A 22,608-nucleotide genomic window follows, 5' to 3' on the forward strand; every position below is an offset into this window, starting at 1 on the left:
TTTTCAAAGAACCAGCTTTTGGTTAACTTGAAATTTTCTACTATTTCCTGTTTTCATTTGTACTGATTTCTGCTGGTTTTTATTAGCCCTCCTTCTCACCCATTTTTTTCTGGTTTCTTGGCATTTAATTAGCTCTTTTTTTTTTAATTTTTTTTTTAACTTTCCTAAGGTAGAAAAACTTAGGCTAGTAATTTTAATTTTCCTTTTCTTCTTACACATGTACTCATTCTATTAACTTCCTTCAAAGAAAATTTTTGCCTTACCAAACTGTGATAAGTTGTATTTTCAATTTCATTTTGTACAAAATATCTTATATTGCTCTTTAGACTTCTCCTTTGACCTGTGTGCTATTTAGAAGAGTAGTATTGTTTAATCTCCAAGTATTTTGGAATTTTCAATCTCATTGGTTTCTAGTTTAATTCCAGTGTTCTAAAGGCATACTTTGAGTTCCAGTCTTTTAAATTTTTTGAAGCTGTGTTTTATGGTTGCCTACTGTGGTTAATGTTCAATGTGAGTTTAAAGAGAATATGTATTTTTTTTGGGGGGGGGGATATGAGGTGTTCACTATAGATGTCAGTTATATCCAGTTGACTAATGGTGCTCTTCATTTCCTCTATGTCCTCAATGATTTTTCTGCCTGCTGCGTGTCATTTTTGGATAGATTATATAAATCTACTATAATTGTCTATTTTACCTATTTCTTTTTGTAGTTATATCAGTTTTTGCCTCATGTATTTTGCAGCTTCACTTTTAGACACATATACATTAAGGATTATGTCTTCTTGGAGAATGAACCCCTTTTAAGTATATAATGCCCCTTTTCTTGCTCCTAAATAAGTGTTGTCTGAAATTAATACAGTGATTCCAACTTTCTTTTGATTAGTATTAGCATTGAATATCTATTTCTCTTCCTCTCCTCCCCTCTTTCCTCAGTCATGTTCACTCTATTGATAATCCCTTCAAAGGCATTCTTCCATCTGTTCAGTGTATAGTTTTAGAATTTATTTTGATTAGTTCTATTTCTCCACTATCAATTTGTTCTTGCACATTGTATAGTTTCTCCATTAGAGATCTTAGCATATTAATCATAGTTATTTCTGAAGGCTTTTTAAAAATTTCAGTTGTAGGTGGACACAATACCTTTATTTTATTTGTATGTGGTGCTGATGACTTTATTTTTATGAACCCAGGGCCTCACACATGCAAAGTGAGCACTCTACCACTGAGCCACAACCCCAACCCTAATCATAGTTGTTTCAAACTCCCAGTCTGGTAATTCCAATATCACTGCCATATCTGAGTCTGGGTCTGATGCTTGTCTCTTCAAAATGTGTTGTCTTTCCTTTTTGCAGAATATTTTAAATGATGTACTGGGCAAAAGGAGCTCCACTGACTAGGCATTTAGTGATGCAGTGATAATGGGGATAAGGAGCATTCTACAGTCCTATGACTAGTTTTTTAAAATGGAAACTAGGCCCTTGGGCTCTCACCTTTGCAAGCACTTCTCACTCTTTCTCCCTTTTTCCCAGCTCCCTTTTAAGTGAAACAGGAAGGCTGAAGAGGGCCAGGGTTGAGTATTTCTTTTCTCCCAGTTGGTTAGGTTCTTATGAAATCCAATGTAATTAGTCTTTAGCAAAAGTTTCCATTGAGACCAGGATTTTGTTATGGGAAACCAAATTATCTGGTCATATTTCAAAATGGTTACTTTCCCCTACTTCTGGAAGCATAAGAGGATTTTCCTCTGATATTCACTGTGAGAATCTGGTAGGACTCATGAAGGTAAAACTCATGTTAATTGTGCCTTTCTCCCCAAATTGGCCTCCAACTGTTTTTCTCTCTTAAGTTGGCCCTGCTTGTTTCCAGCAATTAGTCAATTCCTCTTTGACTACTCCTACTTAGTGCTAGCTCCACCAGTAGTTTCTGGGCAGATTCTCCTCCAGGAAAATTAATTCTCTGCCTGTCTCCAGTTTTAGGTTGGTGGCTTGTCCTATGACCTCAATTCTGATGGGCCAAAGGAGAATTGATGTTTACCTTTTTAGCTTTTTGTTGTAGTTGTTAGGAGGGGAGTAAGAACTTCTAAGATTCTTATATGTCAATCTGGAAAGCAGAAGTCCCTTACACTGCTTTTGAAGAAACTGTCAATTTTCCAGAACAGTTGTTCCATTTGACACGATACCAGCAATATGTGGGATCTAGTTTGTTCACATCTTTGCCAGTATTGGTATTGCCACTATTTTTCTCATTTTAGCTGTTCCAACAGATATGTAGTATTCACTGTGGTCTAAATTTAACACTTCCCTAGTGGGTAGTGCACATTCTTTTCATATGCTTGGAATTTTTCTGTTGAGTTCCTAAAGTTCTTGATATATTTTCTATATGAGTCTTTACCAATAATTTCTCTCAGTCTGTAGGTTCTTTTCTCTCTCTCTTTTTTTATTTTATTATTATTATTATTTTTTTTGATACCAGGGATTGAACCCAGGGGTGCTTAACCACTGAGCCACATCCCCAGCCCTTTATATATATATATATTTAGAGACGTGGTCTCACTAAGTTGCTTAGGCCCTCACTAAGGCCTGACTTTGCTGAGGCTGACTTTGAACTCACGATCCTCCTGCCCCAGCCTCCCGAGCTGCTGGGATTACAGGCATGCACCAAGGGACCCAGCCTTTTCATCCTTTTTAAGTCTTTAGGGAGGAAAAGTTTGTGACCTTGATGGGGTCAATTTGTCAAGTTGTTCTTTTAAGATTTGGGGGGGAGGTAAGAACTATTAATCATAAATTATTTACTACGTATAGAAGACTTTTCCCTGTTTCTTTCCTAAGTTTTATATGTTTACATTTAAGCCAGTGACCCACTTTTGAGTTACTTTTTGTGAGGCTTGGGTGGAGGTTCCCTCCCCTTTTTTTCTTTTGCCCACATACTCTAGGTAACTAAGGCTTAAGAATAATCTCTATCACAAATTATTACCACCAGGTAATCAGTTTACTCTGCTTTTTACTAAAACTAACTGCTGAAAAGAATACAAATTTTGATTAGGGGAAGGACAGCATGGATTTATGATTTGTTGGCAATTATGGTGGGAATATTTCAGTTGAGACTTAAGGCATTTAGAAGTCAGCATGAAAATACCAGAAAATAGGGGATCAAAGGGTGTCCAAGACAGGGATGAAAAGGAGAAAATGAGTTAAAAAAAAAAAAAAAAAACTAACTTCCCTATCCTTTTGCCTAGGGATCAGACTATATAGTAAATGTAAGGATAAAAAAAAGTCCCATCAGCTTGGGAGACTGAGGAAGGAGGATCTTGAGTTCAAAGCCAGCCTCAGCAACTTAGTGAGGGCCAAAGCAACTTAGTGAGAACCTGTTTCTAAATTAAAATATATATATAAAGGGCTGAGGATGTGGCTCAGTGGTTAAGTGCCCCTGGGTTCAATCCCTGGCCCCAAAAAACAAAACAACAAGAACAACAAAAAAAAAACTAGGGTCAATTTGCATGAAATTATGCTAAGGCATACATTATATCAATATTCCCCAAATTGTAGTTATTTATGGATTATCTGAACATCACTATTTTTGGCTCAACCAAGAATTACATAATTTTCTTAACACATTTACTGGTATCAATACAATAATCAAGTGATGCTTTAGGAGACTGATTAGCACACTATATATAAGATACTATAAATAAAACTAAAATGTTATTAGATTATGTCATTATTATTTTCCTACATAGGTTTTAACACAAAATCACTGCTTGATTTAATTTGGAGCATTTGGATCCAAGTCTACTATTCTCATTAAGAATCAGAATGAAGGAGCAAACTGTAGCCCTGGCCTAGGCATGGTGGCATCTGCCTGTAATCCTGGCAACTCTGGAGGCCAAGGCAGGAAGGTCACAAGTTTGAAGTCAGCGTCAGCAACTCAATGAAAGTCTCGGCAACTTAGTGAGACCCTGGGTCAAAACAAAAAATAATGAGAAAAAGGGGGTTAAGAATGTAGTTTGGTGGCAGAGCACCCCTGGATTCAATCCCCAATACCAAAAAATAAAAAATAAAAATAAAACACCCAACATTGCCTGAGTGGCTGGTAGAAAAGAAATACAAATGGCTAGCTGCAGAGTGGAATACATGACACACTCTGGTAACAGTATTCACATTTTTATTGAAAGATATGTATGTATTCACAGTTGATACTTTCATTTGCAAATGGACCACTTGCAAAGTGTAAATACCTGTACTTACTTCTTAATCAAGATTATTTGCCATTTAGATTACTTATTTCCAGGTTTCTGCAGGTCTGGAACTTTTTCCCCACTGAATTAGAAGTATATCCATTTGATAATATTTAAACGAACAAAAAAGAATAGTCAGGTTGTCTTAGTCTTAAGAGTTTCTGGATTTTGTCCTTGGAGTAGATCAGGATCTTCCCAAGGCCTCGGACCTCGGATATTCTTCCAGTCTTCAAAAGTAGAGTCCTTTATTTTCTATAGAATTACAAAAGTTAAAAGTACACATATTAGTGCAGGAGCCCTGTGGTTTTGATTAGGACATCACTGATTAATAAACAAATGAGTAGAAAGAATTCAATAAGCACTCAATTACATTGTTGGCAAATAAGTCAACTGCAAACCAAACATAATAACTGAAAAACTGTCATGTTTCTTAGAATTGATAGCTTTTTGATAGGTATTGATGTTAATGCCTCTCTCTCCTTCCATAATAAAACTACTAATACAAAAGAGTCTACATGTCTTATTTTTAAAAGCACAACGAAAAGGAAGAAGCTGGAAAAACAAGGGTAAATCTGAATGCTGATTTAACTTAAAAGACTAAAAGAATTAGCATGGGTGCTGGTTAAAAAAGAAAAAGAAAAAAGAGAGAGAGGGAGAAAAAAAAGAACACAGGTAGAGACCCTAAAATATTCTTCGAGGAAGAAAATAAGCCAAGATGATTTGTTTTACACCTGAGAAATGAGCCTGGGCTTAAGAATGAAAAGACTTTTTCCATAATTATGATAAGCAATATCTTTTTTTTTTTTTGGGGGGGGGGTGCTAGGGATCGAACCCAGGGCCTTGTGCTTACAAGGCAAGTACTCTACCAACTGAGCTATCTCCCCAGCCCCAGAAATACCTTTTTGAGCAATCAAAATTGGTTTCAACTACAGCTTGGGGCATCCTACCTTTGTTTGGTCTTAGGTTATCTCTCAAATACAGGCATGAAGTAGAATAAAAGGGAAGAACAGGAACATTTCTTCTCTCTTCTATTAACTATCACTCTGATAAATTTTTACATAACTGCTGCTTTGATTATTCTGGAATATGTGAGCAAAACAGAAAAAAACAGGACATGGAGAGAACACAAGATAACACAATCCAAAGATGGGGAAAATGGAATAAGTCTATCTTGACATTTGGATTCTGAGCATTACTCTTTTACTAAATAGCTGTATAACTTTTAGCAAATGATTGAAACCTTTTGGGAATTAATTTCCTTATAAAAGTAATAATGAAAAGGTGGAACCAAATGTTCTATGTGGAGTCTTTAGTTTTCAATTTTATAGCTTCTAAAGGAACTAGAAGGAATATCTACTCCCCAACAATCCCTCATAGCATCACTATTGACAGTACTAGTAGATCTTCAAGTAGAGAGTTACAGTTTTTGGCCAAAACCAGAAGGAGTGAATGAAAACAATGCTTTTTTAAAATCAGGAGTCTGTATGCTCTAAAGGTATAGATTTTTAAAAGTAATGGCCAGTATCCAGCTAACAAGATAAATACACATAAGACAATTTCAAATCATTCTTAGATAAGAGGCAAGGTTGACAGAACAAGTCCATGTAAAAGTGTCCAGTCTGTAAAGATCTTTTGAAGAAAATATTTTTGTAGAAATTCTGTAAAACATGCAAAGTGGCTGAACCACAGGTTGTATACACAGGCTGGGCAAGATCACTTGAGACTTATCATTTAATATCCAACTTTCATAGTATTGAGTGTGGAACAGACTCAAGAAATGCTGACAAAAAGCAGTGTTAGGAATATTGAATTCTGAGTTGCCTGAATGGAGACCTCTCCTTATTATCTTGTTACTACCTTGACATCCAGCTAAAACATCGAAAAAGCTGCCATTTAGGAGTAAGGATTGCTCAAAATCTATTTTAGATTCACCCCAACAAAATTTAAAGCCAAACCCTGACAAGATCCTCTGGCGAGACTGGAGAATGAGTCCCACCAAGTTACAGGGGCCTAGGAAACAGCAGTCTTTCCACAGCTTCTCCCTTACAAAGCACAAAGCAAGTTCAAAGTGATCAGCCAATAATTAAACTGCCTGGTAAAATGAAAAGCAGCACTTCAGAAGTTTCTTCAATGTATTATTCTCATGTCTCCCTCTCAATCAAATATGAGCAGACATACAAACAGGAAAAGTGTGATCTAGTTAAAAAATGAACAAATTAAAACAGAACAACAACAAAAAAATGAACCAAGTAAGACAGAGACTATCCTCCCTTACCATATTCCTTAACATACCATGCCATTAAACTTTTTGATTTTGCTAATCATTTCAGTGGAAAAATGATACCTTGTTATAACTTTAATTGACATTCCTATTATGGTATGTTGAGCCTCTCTTCATATGTTTAATAATATTTATTTATTTTTCTCTGAACTCCTTACATGCTTTGCCCATGCGCCCACTGACCAACTGAGTTGTTGAACTTATTCACATTGATTTGTAGTTGCTCTCCATATTTAATAAATTAATTAGTCATAAGATGAGAACATTTTTAGGATTTCTTATTTAACTCGGGACTTTACACACAACATTGTTTTAGACTGAATTTTTATGACTTAAAACCACAAAAAAAGAAAATCTGCAATTTTTTTCCTGTTAGTAACTTTCATATTTTGTTAAAATTTTTTGACCTCTGTGGAATTTATTTGTAGAGTATGAAATATGAATCCATCTTTATCTTCTTTTCAAATGGTCACGTACAGGTTAAGTATCTCTTAGCCCAATATCTGGTATCTAAAATGCACCAGAATCAGAAACTTTTTGGGCACTGATACAAGGCTCAAAACTTTCAGATTTATGGCTAAGGGTGTAGCTTAGAGATATAGTACTTGCTCAGCATGTGTGAGGACATGGGCTTGATTTCCAGTACAAGAAAAAAAGGAAGAAAGGAAGAAGAAAGGGAGGGAAGAATAGGAGGGAAGAAGGAGGGGAGGAGGAAGGAGGGGAGGGAAGAAGGAAACTAATTCAGATTCTGGAGCATTTTGAGTTTTCAGGTTAGAGATGCTCCACTAGTAGTTTATCTGAAAAATTCTAAAATCTGAAACACTCCTGGTCCCAAGTAGTTTACCAAATACCATATATTCAAAATAAATAATTTTTCCTGCATTACTAATTTAAGTTTATCTTAAGGCAGACAGAACAAGCCATGATTAATGAGTTTCAAAACACAGATTTTTAACATACTGTACCTCATACTCTGACTCTAAAGATATTTTATTCATTTTCAGTTTTTTTTCCAATTCAGGATCGATCTGTAGAAAAGAAAGAGAAACTGTAAACTACTTAAATCTGTTATATTCTATTTCCAGTTTTAAAAGTTATATAGACGGAATGGTTAGGATAATATGGCCTATTTAAAACACATGGTCTCGCATGCACAAAGCCCTAGGTTCAATCCCCAGCACCAAAAAACACCCAAAAAACAAAAAACAAAAAAAGCTTATTTAAAACACATGGCAAAACCTCCACCATCCACTCCAGTCACATAATGATATTAACCACCACCACTACAACAACAGTTTCTGATATTTATTGAGCACTTGTTATGTGCAAGGCATTGACATGTACATTGTTTAATCTTCATAAAGCCTGTCTTATCTTTATCTCCATTATTACATGTAAGGAAAACAGGACACAAGGAATTGGAATAACTTGGCAGTGAGTATTGACCCTTTGCCTTGAGAGGTCAAACTATTAACCACCAACCTAAATTATGTTACACAGAAATAATATTAAAAATGGTAGTAAATATATTACTGCACTTGAAAAAAATTAAAAAAAACACCTTCCACAGACCAGAAATAAAGAGATAGCTATGAAAATATTAAGATTCCATAGTGGTACCATAGGGGTTGATGCCATGTTACCTGTTCATGGAAAATCTTTAGAAGAGTATGATTGCTAAAATAAATAAACAACAACAATAAGTTAAATTAAAAGGCACAGCAGATGCTGTGATGATTCCATAGACCCCAAGAGCAATTGGTAAGTTAGAAGTATATCCAGGATTCCACTAGAATGATGCATAAAGATATAGACTATATAACATTTTGATACACCATCTTCCTGTGTCTTTATTTTTTATCAGATATGATTAAAAATGTGTCCAATGATGTCAAAGTAATTTGCAACAAAACAAAACCAGAAAAGCCATTCTTTGGGCTTAAGAAATAAAGACCCACTTGGGGGGAAGGATTTCACAAGAGATGAGAATTGGGGCTGCAAGCCCATTTTGTCTTTGGGCACACATGCCAAAGCTGGTAAAGCCACAGAATGAGAACCAAGGCTTGACGCCAAATAGATGGCTGCTAATGGGGTTAGAGACATCATCCAGGCCTTTAATAACAAAAACAGATCAAAGAACTCACAATGGCCATCTCCCTCAAAGCAGTTCTGAACTACATAAGTCAAGATTATACAGATAGGCTGGAAAATCTCTGAAAAGTAAAGCTAAGTATCCTGAAGTCCCAACTGAATGTTACCTAGGACTGCGTTCAAGGCATGAGGAAGAACAGAAAGAGACTACGTCATACTTTAAAACTTCCATCAAGCCATGACCTGGATCACTCCCAGATACTGTGTGGATTGCCTCCCCACTCTATATGCCTAGCAAACAAACAAACAACCTTTCTGGAAGAAAACAATACTACCTGGAACCTCTACAGTTGTTTACAAACAATGACCAATATTTAATGTTTAACTTAAAAATCATAAGGCATGTTCAAAGATAGTCATGCTGCCAAAAAAAAAATAAAGACAAAAAACAGACAATAAAAGTAAGTCTACTCTTGATCCTGATGTTGGAGACAGTACTTTAAAGTAACTATAATTCATATATATTCAAGACATGAAGGGAAAAAGCAGATAAAAATATGGTATCACCGAAGATTTCTCCAGAATACTGGAATAGATAAGAATTAAACGTACGTTCAGAAGTAAAAAAAATATAGTTAACAAATCACAAAGTCAAGGGATAGCTTTAAAGATTGAACAAGCAAAAGACATGTTTAGTGACTAGAAGATAAAACAACAGAACATATACAAATGAAAACAGAGAAAGAAAAAAAAATGAGTGAGGGAAGAAGCTAAACAAAAAAATGTTAGATATACTTAAATAGTCTAATGTGCATCTTGATGAAGTCTCGTAAGAGAAGTAGAAAATTGGGCAAAAGTAACATTTTATAAGACATTGACAATTACTTTCACGTGGTTTCATTTAAATTTTTCAAAGAAATCAGAAGACAATTTGAAACTCTATTTTTTTTTTTCCAAATCAGAGTACTTAAGAATTATGGTAAACATTTCCTGTTGCCATAACACAGTTCATTGCTTGGTACAAAACAGAAAGCATGATACTTGGTATAATTTTACACAATCAGTTATACACGGTAGGAGGTCAAGAGATCTGGTGTTAGAATTTTCCCTTTTGTTCACCCAAGGATAGTTTAGTTCTAATCTCTGAATCAGAAAAATGTAGCCAGGCACTATGGCACAAGCCTGTAATCTCAGAAATTTGGGAGGCTGAGACAAGAGGATAGCAAGGCTAGTCTGAGCAACTTAGTGAGACCTTGTCACAAAATAAAAAAATAGTAAGAGTTAGGGATGTAAGTCAGTGGTAGAGCAACCCTGGATTAAATCCCTAGTACCAAAAAAAAGTAGGAAAAAAATTTAAAAAGTAACTTTACCCAGTTTCATAGGTCAATCAAGGAAAATAAAAATGAATGTTCTTATTTTAAAAAATAATAAATGCTTATTTTATTAGCATGGTCTGCACAAGTTAAGTGAGCTATTTTAGACTGAGTATTTTGTTTGGGGGGGATAAATAAACTTATGATTGATTTATAAATACCTGCCTACTTGCCTGTCTCACCCTGGATATGTGAGATTCAATCTTCATTGTATTTTCAAATCCCTATCTCCAATATGCCCAATTTCAATTTCTTTTTTGCATACGCTCTGTTTTGGTTATTTAACTCCCTAATTCAACTGTATGTGTCCTTTTCATCTGTCATTAAAATAACAGGATTATTTAGCTTTATTTTTCCATGATGTCAAGTGCAAGTTATGAATGCAATGTACTTAATCTGCACACTTAAATCACATCACTTGGAGTGATCCAACAATGGATGATCCATTATCACAGATCCATGACTATTGGCATCAGCATTCAGGGGGAAAAAAAGCAACAGCCCCTATTGATAGCAAACTACCACAAAAACATCACATTAAAAACGAAAAGATACTCCTTCCAGCTCTTACTTTTTTGTGGGTCTTCTACAATCCTCTCAACTTTTAAGTACCCATTACTGAAAAGGAGTTTTGTGTCTTGGGATGCTAAACTTTCAGTATGAAAATGAGAACAATCTCAGGGAAAATTTACAATCTCTGGTCACCTTGTACCATTACTGTCTTCTCCTTCCTTCTCCCAGTTTCTCCACTGAACTCATTCTCCCTTGTTTCTTTCTCAACTAGCTTTGTCTGGTGCTGAGGATGTAGCTCAGTGGTAGAGGGCTTGCCTAGCATCCATATGGCCCTGGGTTTGACACCTAGAACAAAATTAAAAAAAAAAAAAAAATCAGCTGACTTTGTCCTTTAGACCCTAGTCTCAATCTGCATTGGTCCTAGCAATTTGCCCTCTTAACCATGCCGCGTCCTGACCTCAACTTCTTGACCCTTACTACCATCAACGTCAAGTAATCTCATGCTCTCAACTCTTAAGGTCCAAATTTATCCTCTCAACATGAGCCCGCCTCATCCTTGATTTGAAGTAGGCCTCAACCAATCACTGAACTCTTGATTTCATCTGAATTTGATTTCTCATCATTAACCACCCTCAACCTCTCAGTCTCGGTTGGCCTTGTCCTCAGATCCTTCTCACCTCAACCTTGCCCGCCCATCCTCTCCTATATACAGATCTGACCTCATTCTTTTTAATTTATTTATTTATTTTTTATTTTGCAGTGCTGGGGATTGAACCCAGGCCTTGTGCTTGACAGGCAAGCACTCTACCAACTGAGCTACACTCCCAGCCCCCTCATTCTTTTTTTTTTTTTGTAAGACCCATTTATTCAGCGTCATGATCAGACTATTACACTTAGCAATCAACAGCATGGGTGCAAAAAAAAAGTCTACATTAAAACCCTTTGTTGGAATGCTTTACACTTTCCACAGAACAGAAACTAAAATAGTTAGTCACAAATACAGTCCTCCAGTTTTTTTGCCCATAAACATGAGTATTGTCTTCTTTGTAGCAGCGAGGCCCTGCCACCACTGTGCTTGGCTGAGTTCATAGATCTGTGGTAACCTGTAGCTTCCCTGTCCCTTCTCTGGCTCTCCTCTCCTGCTAAGCTTTGTTTCCTGGCAGTATTTAAACGTTCTGCCACTGCCATAACTACTGCTGCTGCTGGAACCACCACAGTCACTTTGGTGTCATGGTTTAGCAAAGTATTGGCCTCTACCACCATAAGGTCCAGAGTTTCTGCCTCCAGAGTTTCTACCCTTCATGGGTCCAAAATTTGATGACTGTAGTAATTGCCAAAGTCATTGTAGCTTCCACCACCATCAAAATTGCTTCCATTATTACCAAATTCATTGTAGCCATCTTTGCTGCCACCACATCCATCACCACCACAGCTGCCACCAAAGCCACCATGGTCACTAGTTTCCTCCGTGACCAAAATTGTCATTTCCACCCACCTCCACAACCACCACCAAAGGTTCCAGAACCACGTCAACCTCTTTGGCTAGTTGAAGCCCTGGCCACCTCTTGCGTTGACAGGGCTTTCCTCACTTCACAGTTGTGGCCACTCTCAGTATGGTGTTTCTAAATGACAGTCTTATCCATGGAGCCAAGGTCATCAAAAGTTACAAAAGCAAAGCCCCTCTTTTCTCCACTGCCTCAGCCAGTCATGATTTCAATAACTTCAAATTTCCCATACTGTTCAAAATAACCTCATAGATGATGTTCTTCAGTGTCTTCCACCAATAAAGATCTTTTTCACAGTTAAGTGCGCCCCTGGACTCTGAGAATCTTCTCTTGAGACAGCTCTCTCTGGTTCCACAACTCTTCCATCCCTTGTGTGGTCCTGCATTCATGGCTGCATCCATTTCCTCCACAGTGGCTTAAGTGACAAACCAAAGCCCCTGGAGCACTTGGTGTTTGGGTCTGTCATTACCACACAGTCCATGAATGTTCCCCATTGCTCACAATGGCTTCTCAGACTCTCATCAGTTGTTTCAAAGCTCAGCCCTCTGATGAACAGCTTCCACAGCTCTTCGGGCTCTTCAGGGGACTCTGATTTAGACATGATGGCAGTAGGAAGAGAGACTTTAATGATGCTTTCTTTGCAGAGTCCACGAGCAGAAAGCCTGACCTCAGTCTTTTAACCTTATTCTCTTGACTTCAATTGACTTTATCTCCTAAACTTCAATCAATCAATCAACCTCACTGTCTTGACCTTATTTACATTTTTTTCTTTATTTTGCCCCCACCGTCTAGGCTTCTCCTTTCATCCCAACCTTCCACATTCTCTCTCTTTAACTGGATAATTCACACCACAATTTACCCAGTCCTCAAAATCAAAACTTAGAAACATTCTAGAATCATTCTTATTTTCATATGACATACATCACATTGTCCATCAGATACAATCAATTTGCTGCTAAAATTTATTCTGGAACCCATTCATTTTTCTTTATTTTCATTGCAAATGCTTTATTTTGGGTGCCATTATTGTTCATGTACTCTGCTACCAAAGAGTTCTAACAAGTCTCTTTAAACAATCTCTTCCCTTCTATATTGTTCTCCCTGTCCCCACCTACCCTCTACTCCACTGCAAGAGAGATATTTCTAAAATGAAAATTGATATTCATAAATTACTTGGAAAAAGCTTCCAATATCAAATATGTGATGCAAATAAAAACTATATACTTCTCAATGAACACTGAGCTCTTTTGTAATTATAAACTCTAATTATAAACTCTAATTGTAATTATAAACTCTCATTGTAAACTCTAATTATAATTCTTTTGTAACACCTGACATGAATTTGACAGTAAATGTGTAATAATAGAAGGTGAGACTCCTAACTCTACACTAATTCAGTCACATGATTTCAGGCAAGATACTTAAGTTTTCTGAGTCTTAGAAAGCTCATTTTCCTCACATGTAAAATGAAGGAATTAGCATAGTTCTAGCACAAAGTAGACCATATGAAAAGACAGCTATCTTTACTTATAATAAAAGATAATTTTGGGGGGCTGGGGCTGCAGTTCAGTGGCAGAGCACTTGCCTAGCACATGTGAAGCACTGGGTTCAATCCTCAGCAGCACCACATAAAAATAAAAACATTAGAAATAAAATTTAAAAAATTCTGTCCATCTACAACCAAAATAAAAATTAAAAAAAAGATATTTTCCTTTCTTTCAGTATCAACTACAAAAGATACATATCAATATAATTCATAAAAATTACTAGTATTAATATAAAATAATTAATTTTAATTGGAGAAATAAATTTTAACTGGAGAAATAAAATGAAGATTGTTGATCCATGTTCTTTAGTCCCTTTTAAATCCCAGAAACAACTACACCAATGTGTGGGAGAAAGCTAATGATAATTCAAATTTCCTAGTGAACAGAGAGAAAGATTACTAAATTATTTACATGATTCACTTCCATGTGATCATTAATGATTTTAAAGAATAAAGACCAGGCGCAGCAGTGCACACCTGTAATTCTAGCAGCTCAGGAGGCTGAGGCAGGAGGACCACAAGTTCAAAGTCAGCCTGAGCAACTTAGGGAGGCCCTAAGAAACTCAGTGAAACCCTGTCTCTAAATAAAATACAAAAAAGGGTTTGGGGTGTGCCTCAGTGGTTAAGTGCCCCTGGGTTCAATCTCTGGTGCAAAAAAAAAGAGTAAGCGGAGCACTGTGGCACACACCTGTAATCTGACCAGCTAGGGAGGCTGAAGCAGGAGGACTCTAAGTTCAAAGCCAGCCTCAGCAACTTAGCAAGGTTCTAAACAACTTAGCAAGACCATGTCTCAAAATAAAATATAAAAAGGGATGGTGATTTAGCTCAGTGGTAAAGCACCCCTGGGTTAAATCCTCAGTACCAAAAAAAATAAATAAGAGAATGTAGAGGTATTTAGAGAAACTGAATATTGACTTTGAAAAACAAAACAAACTCAGACTGCTAAGTACTCAGAACATATACTTCTAAACCAAAATATACATACACACAGACACAAGTCAAACTCTAATTATAATTCTTACTTTAATCTTCACAGCATCATATCGGATTTGTGAAAATTCACGAAGACCAAAAGAACCTCCAACAACCAGCAACTAAAACAAAGAAAGGAAAGTTAAACAAAATAGAAGAGTAGAATTTATGTATAGATTATTTATCTAAACAACAACAGAGACAGACTCTACAAATCCTATAGATTATTTTTCCTGTGAGTCTTTTCAGAGTAGACAAAGTGGATACAATTTGAAGATATTCCATAGGAGCCTGAAACCTCAGATAATACTGAACCTGTATATACTGTATTTTCCTAGATACATATATATATATATATATATATATATATATATATATATCTATGATAAAGTTTAATTTATAAATTAGGCACAATAAGATTAACAACAATAACTATAATAATAAAATAGAACAGTTGTGATAATATACTATAATAAAAGCTGCTTAAGACATAAATTGTTTATATCTGGAATTTACCATTAAATATTTTCAGATAGCATTTGACTGTTAAATCATAGAAAGTGAAACCTGAGATAAGAAAGGCCACTGTAACTGTCTTGGAAAAATTACATTGTTATCAAATACGAAAATTGCACCTTATAACCTGTACTTGATCTTATGGTTTAAATTATAAGTCAAACACATATCACTTGATCCTTACAACAGACCTATCTGCTAAGGGGGGGAAGAGCCATTTAACAGATGAGGAAATAAAAGCCCAGCTAACTATAAATGACTAGCCCATTGTTATATCAAATTTGGCCTGAGACTGTTTCTATACTTAGAATTCCTACCAATCTAACTTAGTAGGTAAACAAATTTTATCAGACCATGGCCAAATAAGGCAAATGCCCAGCTGTTACCAATCAATCTATTTCTGTACTTTATTTCCTTGTTCTGTCTATAAATATTCATTGCCCAGGTCCCAGAAGGGAAATCCCCAAACCTTTTCTGGTTCTGAATGCTGCCTGACTCATGAACCTTCTTTGCTCAAATACTGCAAAGTTTGTTTCCTTTAAAGTTTTTCTTTTAATATAAAGACTACTCGGGGTAAGCAAAGGAATAAAACTCTGACCTTATTTCTTTAAATTCAGGATTCTTTCAATTTTATGATTTTGCAAAATAAGCCAACTTGAAAACATTGTCTCATTTTCTTACCTAGTGACAAAGGAACCATATGAAATATGCCACACTTCTTAGTATTTGGTGAATTGTTTTAAAAATCCCTCAATTGTCATTGCAGCTTTACCATCTCTAAAAATCTAACTAGCCTTAATCTTTCATTCTAAAGCTACTAAAGTCTAGCCATCTGGAAAAAGGTTTGATTCCTATCTTACTTTTTATATTAATATACTACTGATTAAAAGAATTAAATATAAAAAGTATTAAACATTATAAATTATAAACTTTTTTACAATTTTGAAGGGAGTATCAACAAGTTTTTGAAGCTATGATTTTTCAGTCCAATACATGTGACCACATAAAAATCTAAAACTTCTACCTTGACAAATAAAACAAAAGGACACAAAATCAAAAGAAAACAAATCAGGAAAAATATCTGGTATATGTTACGTGTTTAATACCTGCAATGTCAATGTGTAAGAAATTTATCACATAAGTAACTTTTGCACCTTACTTTCAATATGAAAACACACATCCCTGGTTTCCCTACCTACTCTCAGTCTCCTTTTATCCTCCTTTTATCTTCCCAATGTTGGAACACCCCAAAAGGCCAAGTCTTTTCATTGCTTCTGCCTGTTCTCAACCAACACTGAGCCCCTAGGTGATGTTACCCAGTTCCACTGATTTAAACAGCCTCTATGGCCCAGCAACCTCCAAATGTGTATTTTCAGTGGGAAATATTATACCAAACTGAATACCTGCTTTCCTATTTGACATCTCCACTTCAAAGTCTAACAAGTATATACAAATAATACTAGATCCTTACCCCAATCCACCTCTAACCAATCTTTCTGAGCCCAGTAAATGTCAATTACTTTCATCCAGTTCTTGAAGTCAACTTCTTTGTTGTCATCTTAAGTTTCTGGTTTTTATTTCACCTATCTAGTTCATCTCTACTTTTTGTCACTTCTACTTTCAAAATATTTCTTGAATCTGACAATTTCTTAGTGTAGTATGTTCTAATACCCTAGTTCAGGCTACCATCATCTCTTTCCTAGACTACTTCATTCACAGAACCCACATAATGAATAAGTAAGTATTTGGTCATTGCCCTAGGTTTCTGGGAAGTTGCTTCAAACTTGCAGTTTCCTAAGTGATAGGAGTATCTTTGTTATGGCAAATGCTAGGACATATATATTAAGGAGATGACTCATGGGGGACCCCTAGACAGTTTCAGAATAGAGAGAGACTGGTCATGCTGGTAAGATCAACCATGTGACTAGTAGCTAGGGTTTTGAGCTGAGTGTTATCAACCTGACCTCCAAACTTCCAGGAGGGGGAGGACAGGGGTGGAGACTGAATGCAATCATGTGGTCAATAAGTCTAATAATTCCTGTCTCAATAATGAACCCCAATAAAAAGTCTGGATTCTGAGGCTTGGTTGAGCTTCCTGATTGGTGAACACATCAATGTGCTAGAAGAGTGACATGCTGTGATTCCAAAGGAGGACACAGAAGCTTCACATTCAGGACCTTCCTATATCTTGCCCTATGTGCCTCCTCTTCTGGCTAGTCCTAATTCATAAGCTCTATAATGAAACAGAATTTGTGAGCAAAAGCTCACCTGTGTTCTGTGTCATTACAGTCAATTCTGAACCTGAGGTAATACTGGGAACATCTGAATTTGTAACCAGTTGTTCAGAAGCAACAGTTAGTTTGAAAATCCCAGAGCTTACACCTGAAGCGAGAGCTCTGTGGAGGGTTGTGCTGTCAGGTTGTACAGTCTATCCAGACACTGCGATTTAGCATACACACTGCACTGCACCACCCACTTTTACCTTAAAATCCACACTCCTAAGAATCTTAATTTCTGCACTAGATCCCATCTTCCCTCATCCACTAAAGTATACCGATTCATCACTTTTCCCTTCTTCTGTATCATCAAAATTTTGCTCAGTTCTTCCTGAAATATCATAAAAGGCTATTATTTCTCCTACTAACAAATTTTTCTAGATCTCACTTTCCCAACATCTATTTCTTTATTTCTATTTACAGTAAAATTTCTCAAATGAGTTGTTTATACCTAATGCTCCTCCCACTCTTTTAGATCCATTTCAACCATCATTGACATCCACAGTACTAAATCTAATAATTAACTCTCCATCCTCATCTTATTTTGTGAACAAAATTTGACAAACTCAATCATACTCTCCTCTTCCCTCACACTTGGTTTTTCTTTTATTTCAGAATCAATCTGAAATCTACTGTACAGTTCAACCCTCTAGTTGGTCTTTTTCTCTATCTATATTCACTTTTTTTGTGATCCCAACATTCCACACAGATGTGATTAAGCAGAAGTCACAGTGCTACCAAGAGAATAACAGACTACATTAGCACCGCAAAGGCCCTGGAACCTAAATTATCAGGAAATAGCCTAAAGCATTAGTCTACTACCTATAAGCTAATCCTAAACATGGTGACTGCTTGCTAAAGCAGAAGACAAATAGGATAGGATATAGTTTTCTAATCTAACATTCAAAATGTCTAGATACAATAAAAATTCACTTGTCAAGAATCAAGAGAATAGAGGCTGGGATTTAGCTCAGTGGTAAGCACTTGCCTAGCACATGTGAGGCACTGGGTTCGATCCTCAGCACTACATAAAAATAAATAAAGGGGGGGGGTAGGTAGGTACTGTGTCCATCTACAACAGGAGGAGGAGGAGGAGGAGGAAAAGGAGAAGGAGAGGAAGAGGAAGAGGAAGAGGAAGAGGAGGAGGAGGAAGAAGAAGAAGAAGAAGAAGAAGAAGAAGAAGAAGAAGAAGAAGAAGAAGAAAAGGAGAAGAAGAAGAAGAAGAATCATCATTATCATCATCATCATCATCATCATCATAATCAGGAGAATAGCCAGGCCTGGTAAAACACACCTGTAGTCACACTGACTTGGGAGGCTGAGGCAGGAGTATCACAAATTCAAAGCCAGTCTCAGCAATTCAGTGAGACCACTATCTCAAAAAAAAAAAAAAAAAAAAAAAAGGCTGGGATGTGGCTCAGTGATTAAGTGCCTCTGGGTTCAATTCCTGGTATATATATATATATATATATATATATATATATATATCATGAGAATAACTTGAACAAAAAGAGACTATCAAATGTTGAAAACATGTAGATTAATTTAATGTTAGAATTAATTATCTGACAAATATTTTAAAGGGGAAATCATAAAAATACTTCCAAGAACAATTACAGGACTGGGATATGGCTCAGTAATACAGCACTTGCCTGGCATTTTCGAGGCTCAGGTTTAATTTCTAGTAGTAGAGGTGGTGGGGGGAGGATCATATTAATTACAGGTTTTTTAAAAAAAATAAATGAAAATTTAGAAAAAACTCAAAAACATAAAACATATAAGAAAGAACCATATTTTTTATGCCTAAAATGCCTAAACACAGGGAGACTGAGGGAGCAGGAGGCTCTACTGGTTCCTGTCCATTATGCAGACCTTGCCAGAGCCACTGCCACTATGGATGATCAGAAGCATCAGCTTAGGAGGTACACAGGGCCGAGAAGGCTAAGTGAAACAACAAAATTGTGAAGTCAAGGGAGAAAGTAACATGGATAGACATGGAGCTGACCCCTGAAAAAGACACTTCTCATTTGTTGTGTCCAAAAATATGACAGGATCTAGAAGAGTCTTCTAAAGAATAATCAGCAGCAATGAACAGAAATAAGGAAAAACAGAAGACAAGCTAAAAGTGATCTGTCAATATCAGGCAAACAGCTGAGATTGAGCTAAAGTTAAACTAATGTGACATTCTGGATATACTGGGAAATACCTCATTCCAGCAGCTCACGGTGGCAAGTCCAAGATTTTCTACTATAAAATGAAAAGGGACTACCCTAAGTATCTGGCTGAATCTGTCAAAGGAAATGACAGAAAAGAGGCTGCTGGGAATAGACAACTGGCTTATAAAGTTGCTAGTGATATTGCAATGACAGAACTTTCACCGTCACCTCCCATTCATTTAGATCTTGCTCTCAATTTTTCTAATTTTTACTATAAAATTTTTAATTCCCCTAACCACATTTACAGGTTGGCAAAAGTGCTTTTGATGATGCAACTGCATAACTTTACATGCCAAGTTAAAACAAAAACTGTAAGGACTCTATACTGATCATTTAGTCACCATATAATAATCTGATACCATGGATTTTCAGACATGCAGGGTGATGGTGAAGAGCAGAATAAAGAAGAGCTGCAGAAAGTTGAAGATGAGAATCAGCGAGACATAAAAGCCATCAAGAGAAACTCTGACCACAGGGTGTTGAAAAGCTCAAACATTCCTGGAAATGTAGAAAGTCATATACCTGAGTAGAACAGTGCACATGCCCAGAGCACTGTGTATGATCAGGAAACATCTGAGAAGGCCCTAAATCTCACCTTTGACTAAATTTGAAGCTCACACCAAACAAGAAATGAAGGCTTAAGGCAGAATGGTAAATTGTATGGCTAAATGTTGAAGGCATGCCCAAACAAGCACATGGAATCCCTTGTTTGGGCATGCCCATAAGGCTGGGAGATTTACTGGTTTAAGTTTTTAAGGAAACCTCTGTTCAATAAAAGGAAAACATAGTTAGATTAAAATATGCGCAAACTGCCAGGCATGGTGGCACATACCTGCAATCCCAGTGACTTGGAAGGCTGAGGCAGGAGGACTGCAAGCTCAAAGCCAGCTTTAGCAATTGAGCGAGGTCCTAAGCAACTTAGCAAGACCCTGTCTCAAAAATAAAACTAGAAATGGCTGGGGATGTGGCTGGGTGGTTAAGTACATCTGGATTCAGTCCCCCCAAAATGGACAAAATGAAAACAAACAGAAGCAGCTACTTTCATAATTGACAAAATTGACTTCAAGTCAAATTAATCAGAACAAACAAAGGTCACCTCATACTTACATAAGCAGAACTATCCAACAAGAAGATATAATGCTAGTAAACTATCAGTGCACCCCCTTACATAAAACAAACTCTACACCACACAGACTCCAATACGTAAGTATTGAATGATTTCAACATACCTCTCTTACCACTAGATAATCATCCAGACATAAAAATCAGTAAAGACTACTTCAGACCTAAAAAATATTATCAAATGAACCTAAAAAAACATCTATAGCCTATTTCATCCAAAAACAGCTGAATTCACTTTCTTCTCAGCTGCCCAAGTTTTTCAAGTATTTTGGAAGAAAGATAAGGAGGGCATTATCAGCAAATACCTGGTATTCTAAATCCTCTTCTGTATGTTGTTGAATAAAGATTTCTATGAAGCATTAACATTTACCCAAGAGAAAAAAATACCAACTTGAAGATAAATGTAGCATAGTAATTAAGAATATTTGGCAAAAGGATGTATCTTTTCTTCCCAGTAGGTTTAGATTTTAGAATACCAAATACAGCATTTTTCTCTACAAAATTATTTACATGTTTAGGGACAATACAAACATACAAAGCAGTCCAGGGTTACATACTTACGAAGAAAGCTACTTGAAGTACGTTTCAGTTCATGAACTAAAAACAAAAGAGAAAACCCTAGATGGTACTTCAGTGTGCAGTGGTTTTATAACCTTGGCTTTGATAATTTTGAAAGGTAAGAAACTCAAACTGGACTCCAAAGGAACATGCTGCTTACTGAAAAGCCAATGACCACAACCTCAATGTTTCCAAATGGCAGAGGAATCCGCAGAGGGCAGTGTTTTATACACCAACACCTACACCAATATAATTTCTATGTTATTTTTACAAAGACATTTATCTTTAAACTTTTTAAAAAATGTTAAAAAGTTTTCTAAAGATGAAAAAATATTCCCCTTTAGTCCTGCTTAATATGCAGAAGGTGGTAAGTTCACCTGTGACAATAACCACACCAAAGTAAAGTAGTTTTAAAGCAGCTTTTCTTCATACGCTTGACTTAAATGATTTTCATTTACTATGGCTTGCTGAAGCGAAATAACTCGTACATGATTCGACAGCAAATAAAAGTAGTTGTCTGGATTCCAGCTCTGACTGGTCTTATGTCAGCCTGAACCCGTACCCTCATGACATATCACAGGAACTCAGGGTAGAATTCGAAGCAACCATATAAACACCAAAGCGAAAGTGCTTTAGAAATATAAACTAACACTGTGACCATTTGAGTGTTGTCACAATGTGGCAGGCACCGTACTGAACATTTTATTTACATCACAAAACCCATGAAACAAGCTAGTAACATCCAGGACTGGGCTAAACTCTGGTTGATAGTTTTCCGAGATTCACCTACTTAACTATGAGCTGGGGATACTAACAATCGCGTCCCCTGTGGAAAAGAGGCTGCACAGGTCCTGGTAACTACCAGCGGGCCTGGAGAGCCGACCTGAGTGGGGCGAGAAGAGGAGGAAAACCACTGCCTGGACATTCTCAAACCTGTCGCCCGCCCACTCCTAGCCCGATCTCGGTCGCCGCACTCTCCTGCCGACTTAAGCAGGTTGGATCCAGCCAACCAGGAACCGCTCCCCTCCGCCCGCCTCCAGAGTTCGGGCCTCAATCCACTCACCAACATCGGGACTCCGTAGCTAAGGGTCTTGTTTTTGCGCAAAGCACGCAACACCGCGGGCGCCACCATGACTGAACTCTCCCGCCCGCTCAGACGCCCCTCCAAGTCGACCCAGTGCGGTCTCCGAAATGCATGGCGGACTCACCTCCTTTCCTTTGGTCCGGGTTTCCAGTCCCGCCAGGCAGAAGTAATCGATTCATCGTAACACACTCCCTCGACCGCCCGGAAGTTGGGGAGTCGGCGCTTTAGTTCCGTGATGCCGGCGAGCAATTGAGGGCGTTTAGGGGCTTGAATCTGGTTCCCGATCCCCTTCAAATTGGTGCGGAAGCCAATACCTCGAATATT

The 22,608-nt window shown here is 36.9% G+C and overlaps 1 protein-coding gene, 1 non-coding gene and 1 pseudogene across 3 annotated transcripts; 1 reads left to right on the forward strand and 2 right to left on the reverse strand.

The window, feature by feature from the left end:
• Positions 1-72: 72 nt before the first annotated feature.
• Positions 73-22,402, reverse strand: LOC124977440 (cytochrome c oxidase assembly protein COX16 homolog, mitochondrial). Of its 2 annotated transcripts, XR_007107187.1 has the most exons (5): positions 22,264-22,402; positions 14,563-14,634; positions 7,478-7,540; positions 4,232-4,483; positions 73-3,952 (listed from the first exon to the last, which is right to left on the reverse strand). XR_007107187.1 is itself a non-coding variant. In XM_047540997.1 (4 exons), exons 1-4 carry the CDS (start codon positions 22,330-22,332, stop codon positions 4,367-4,369), a joined length of 321 nt encoding a protein of 106 aa, XP_047396953.1. In that variant the 5' UTR covers positions 22,333-22,402; the 3' UTR covers positions 3,973-4,366. The 2 variants fall into 2 exon arrangements, 1 of the variants encoding a protein (XP_047396953.1); XM_047540997.1 differs by lacking the exon at positions 73-3,952 and having other exon boundaries at positions 3,973-4,483.
• On the reverse strand, positions 11,244-11,315 carry Trnad-guc (transfer RNA aspartic acid (anticodon GUC)). The gene has a single exon. It is a non-coding gene; the product is annotated as a tRNA-Asp (tRNA).
• On the forward strand, positions 17,224-20,050 carry LOC124974058 (14-3-3 protein epsilon-like; annotated as a pseudogene).
• Positions 22,403-22,608: the final 206 nt, after the last annotated feature.

This window comes from Sciurus carolinensis, chromosome 2 (genome assembly GCF_902686445.1).
Source record: "Sciurus carolinensis chromosome 2, mSciCar1.2, whole genome shotgun sequence".
NCBI classification, from domain to species: domain Eukaryota; kingdom Metazoa; phylum Chordata; class Mammalia; order Rodentia; family Sciuridae; genus Sciurus; species Sciurus carolinensis.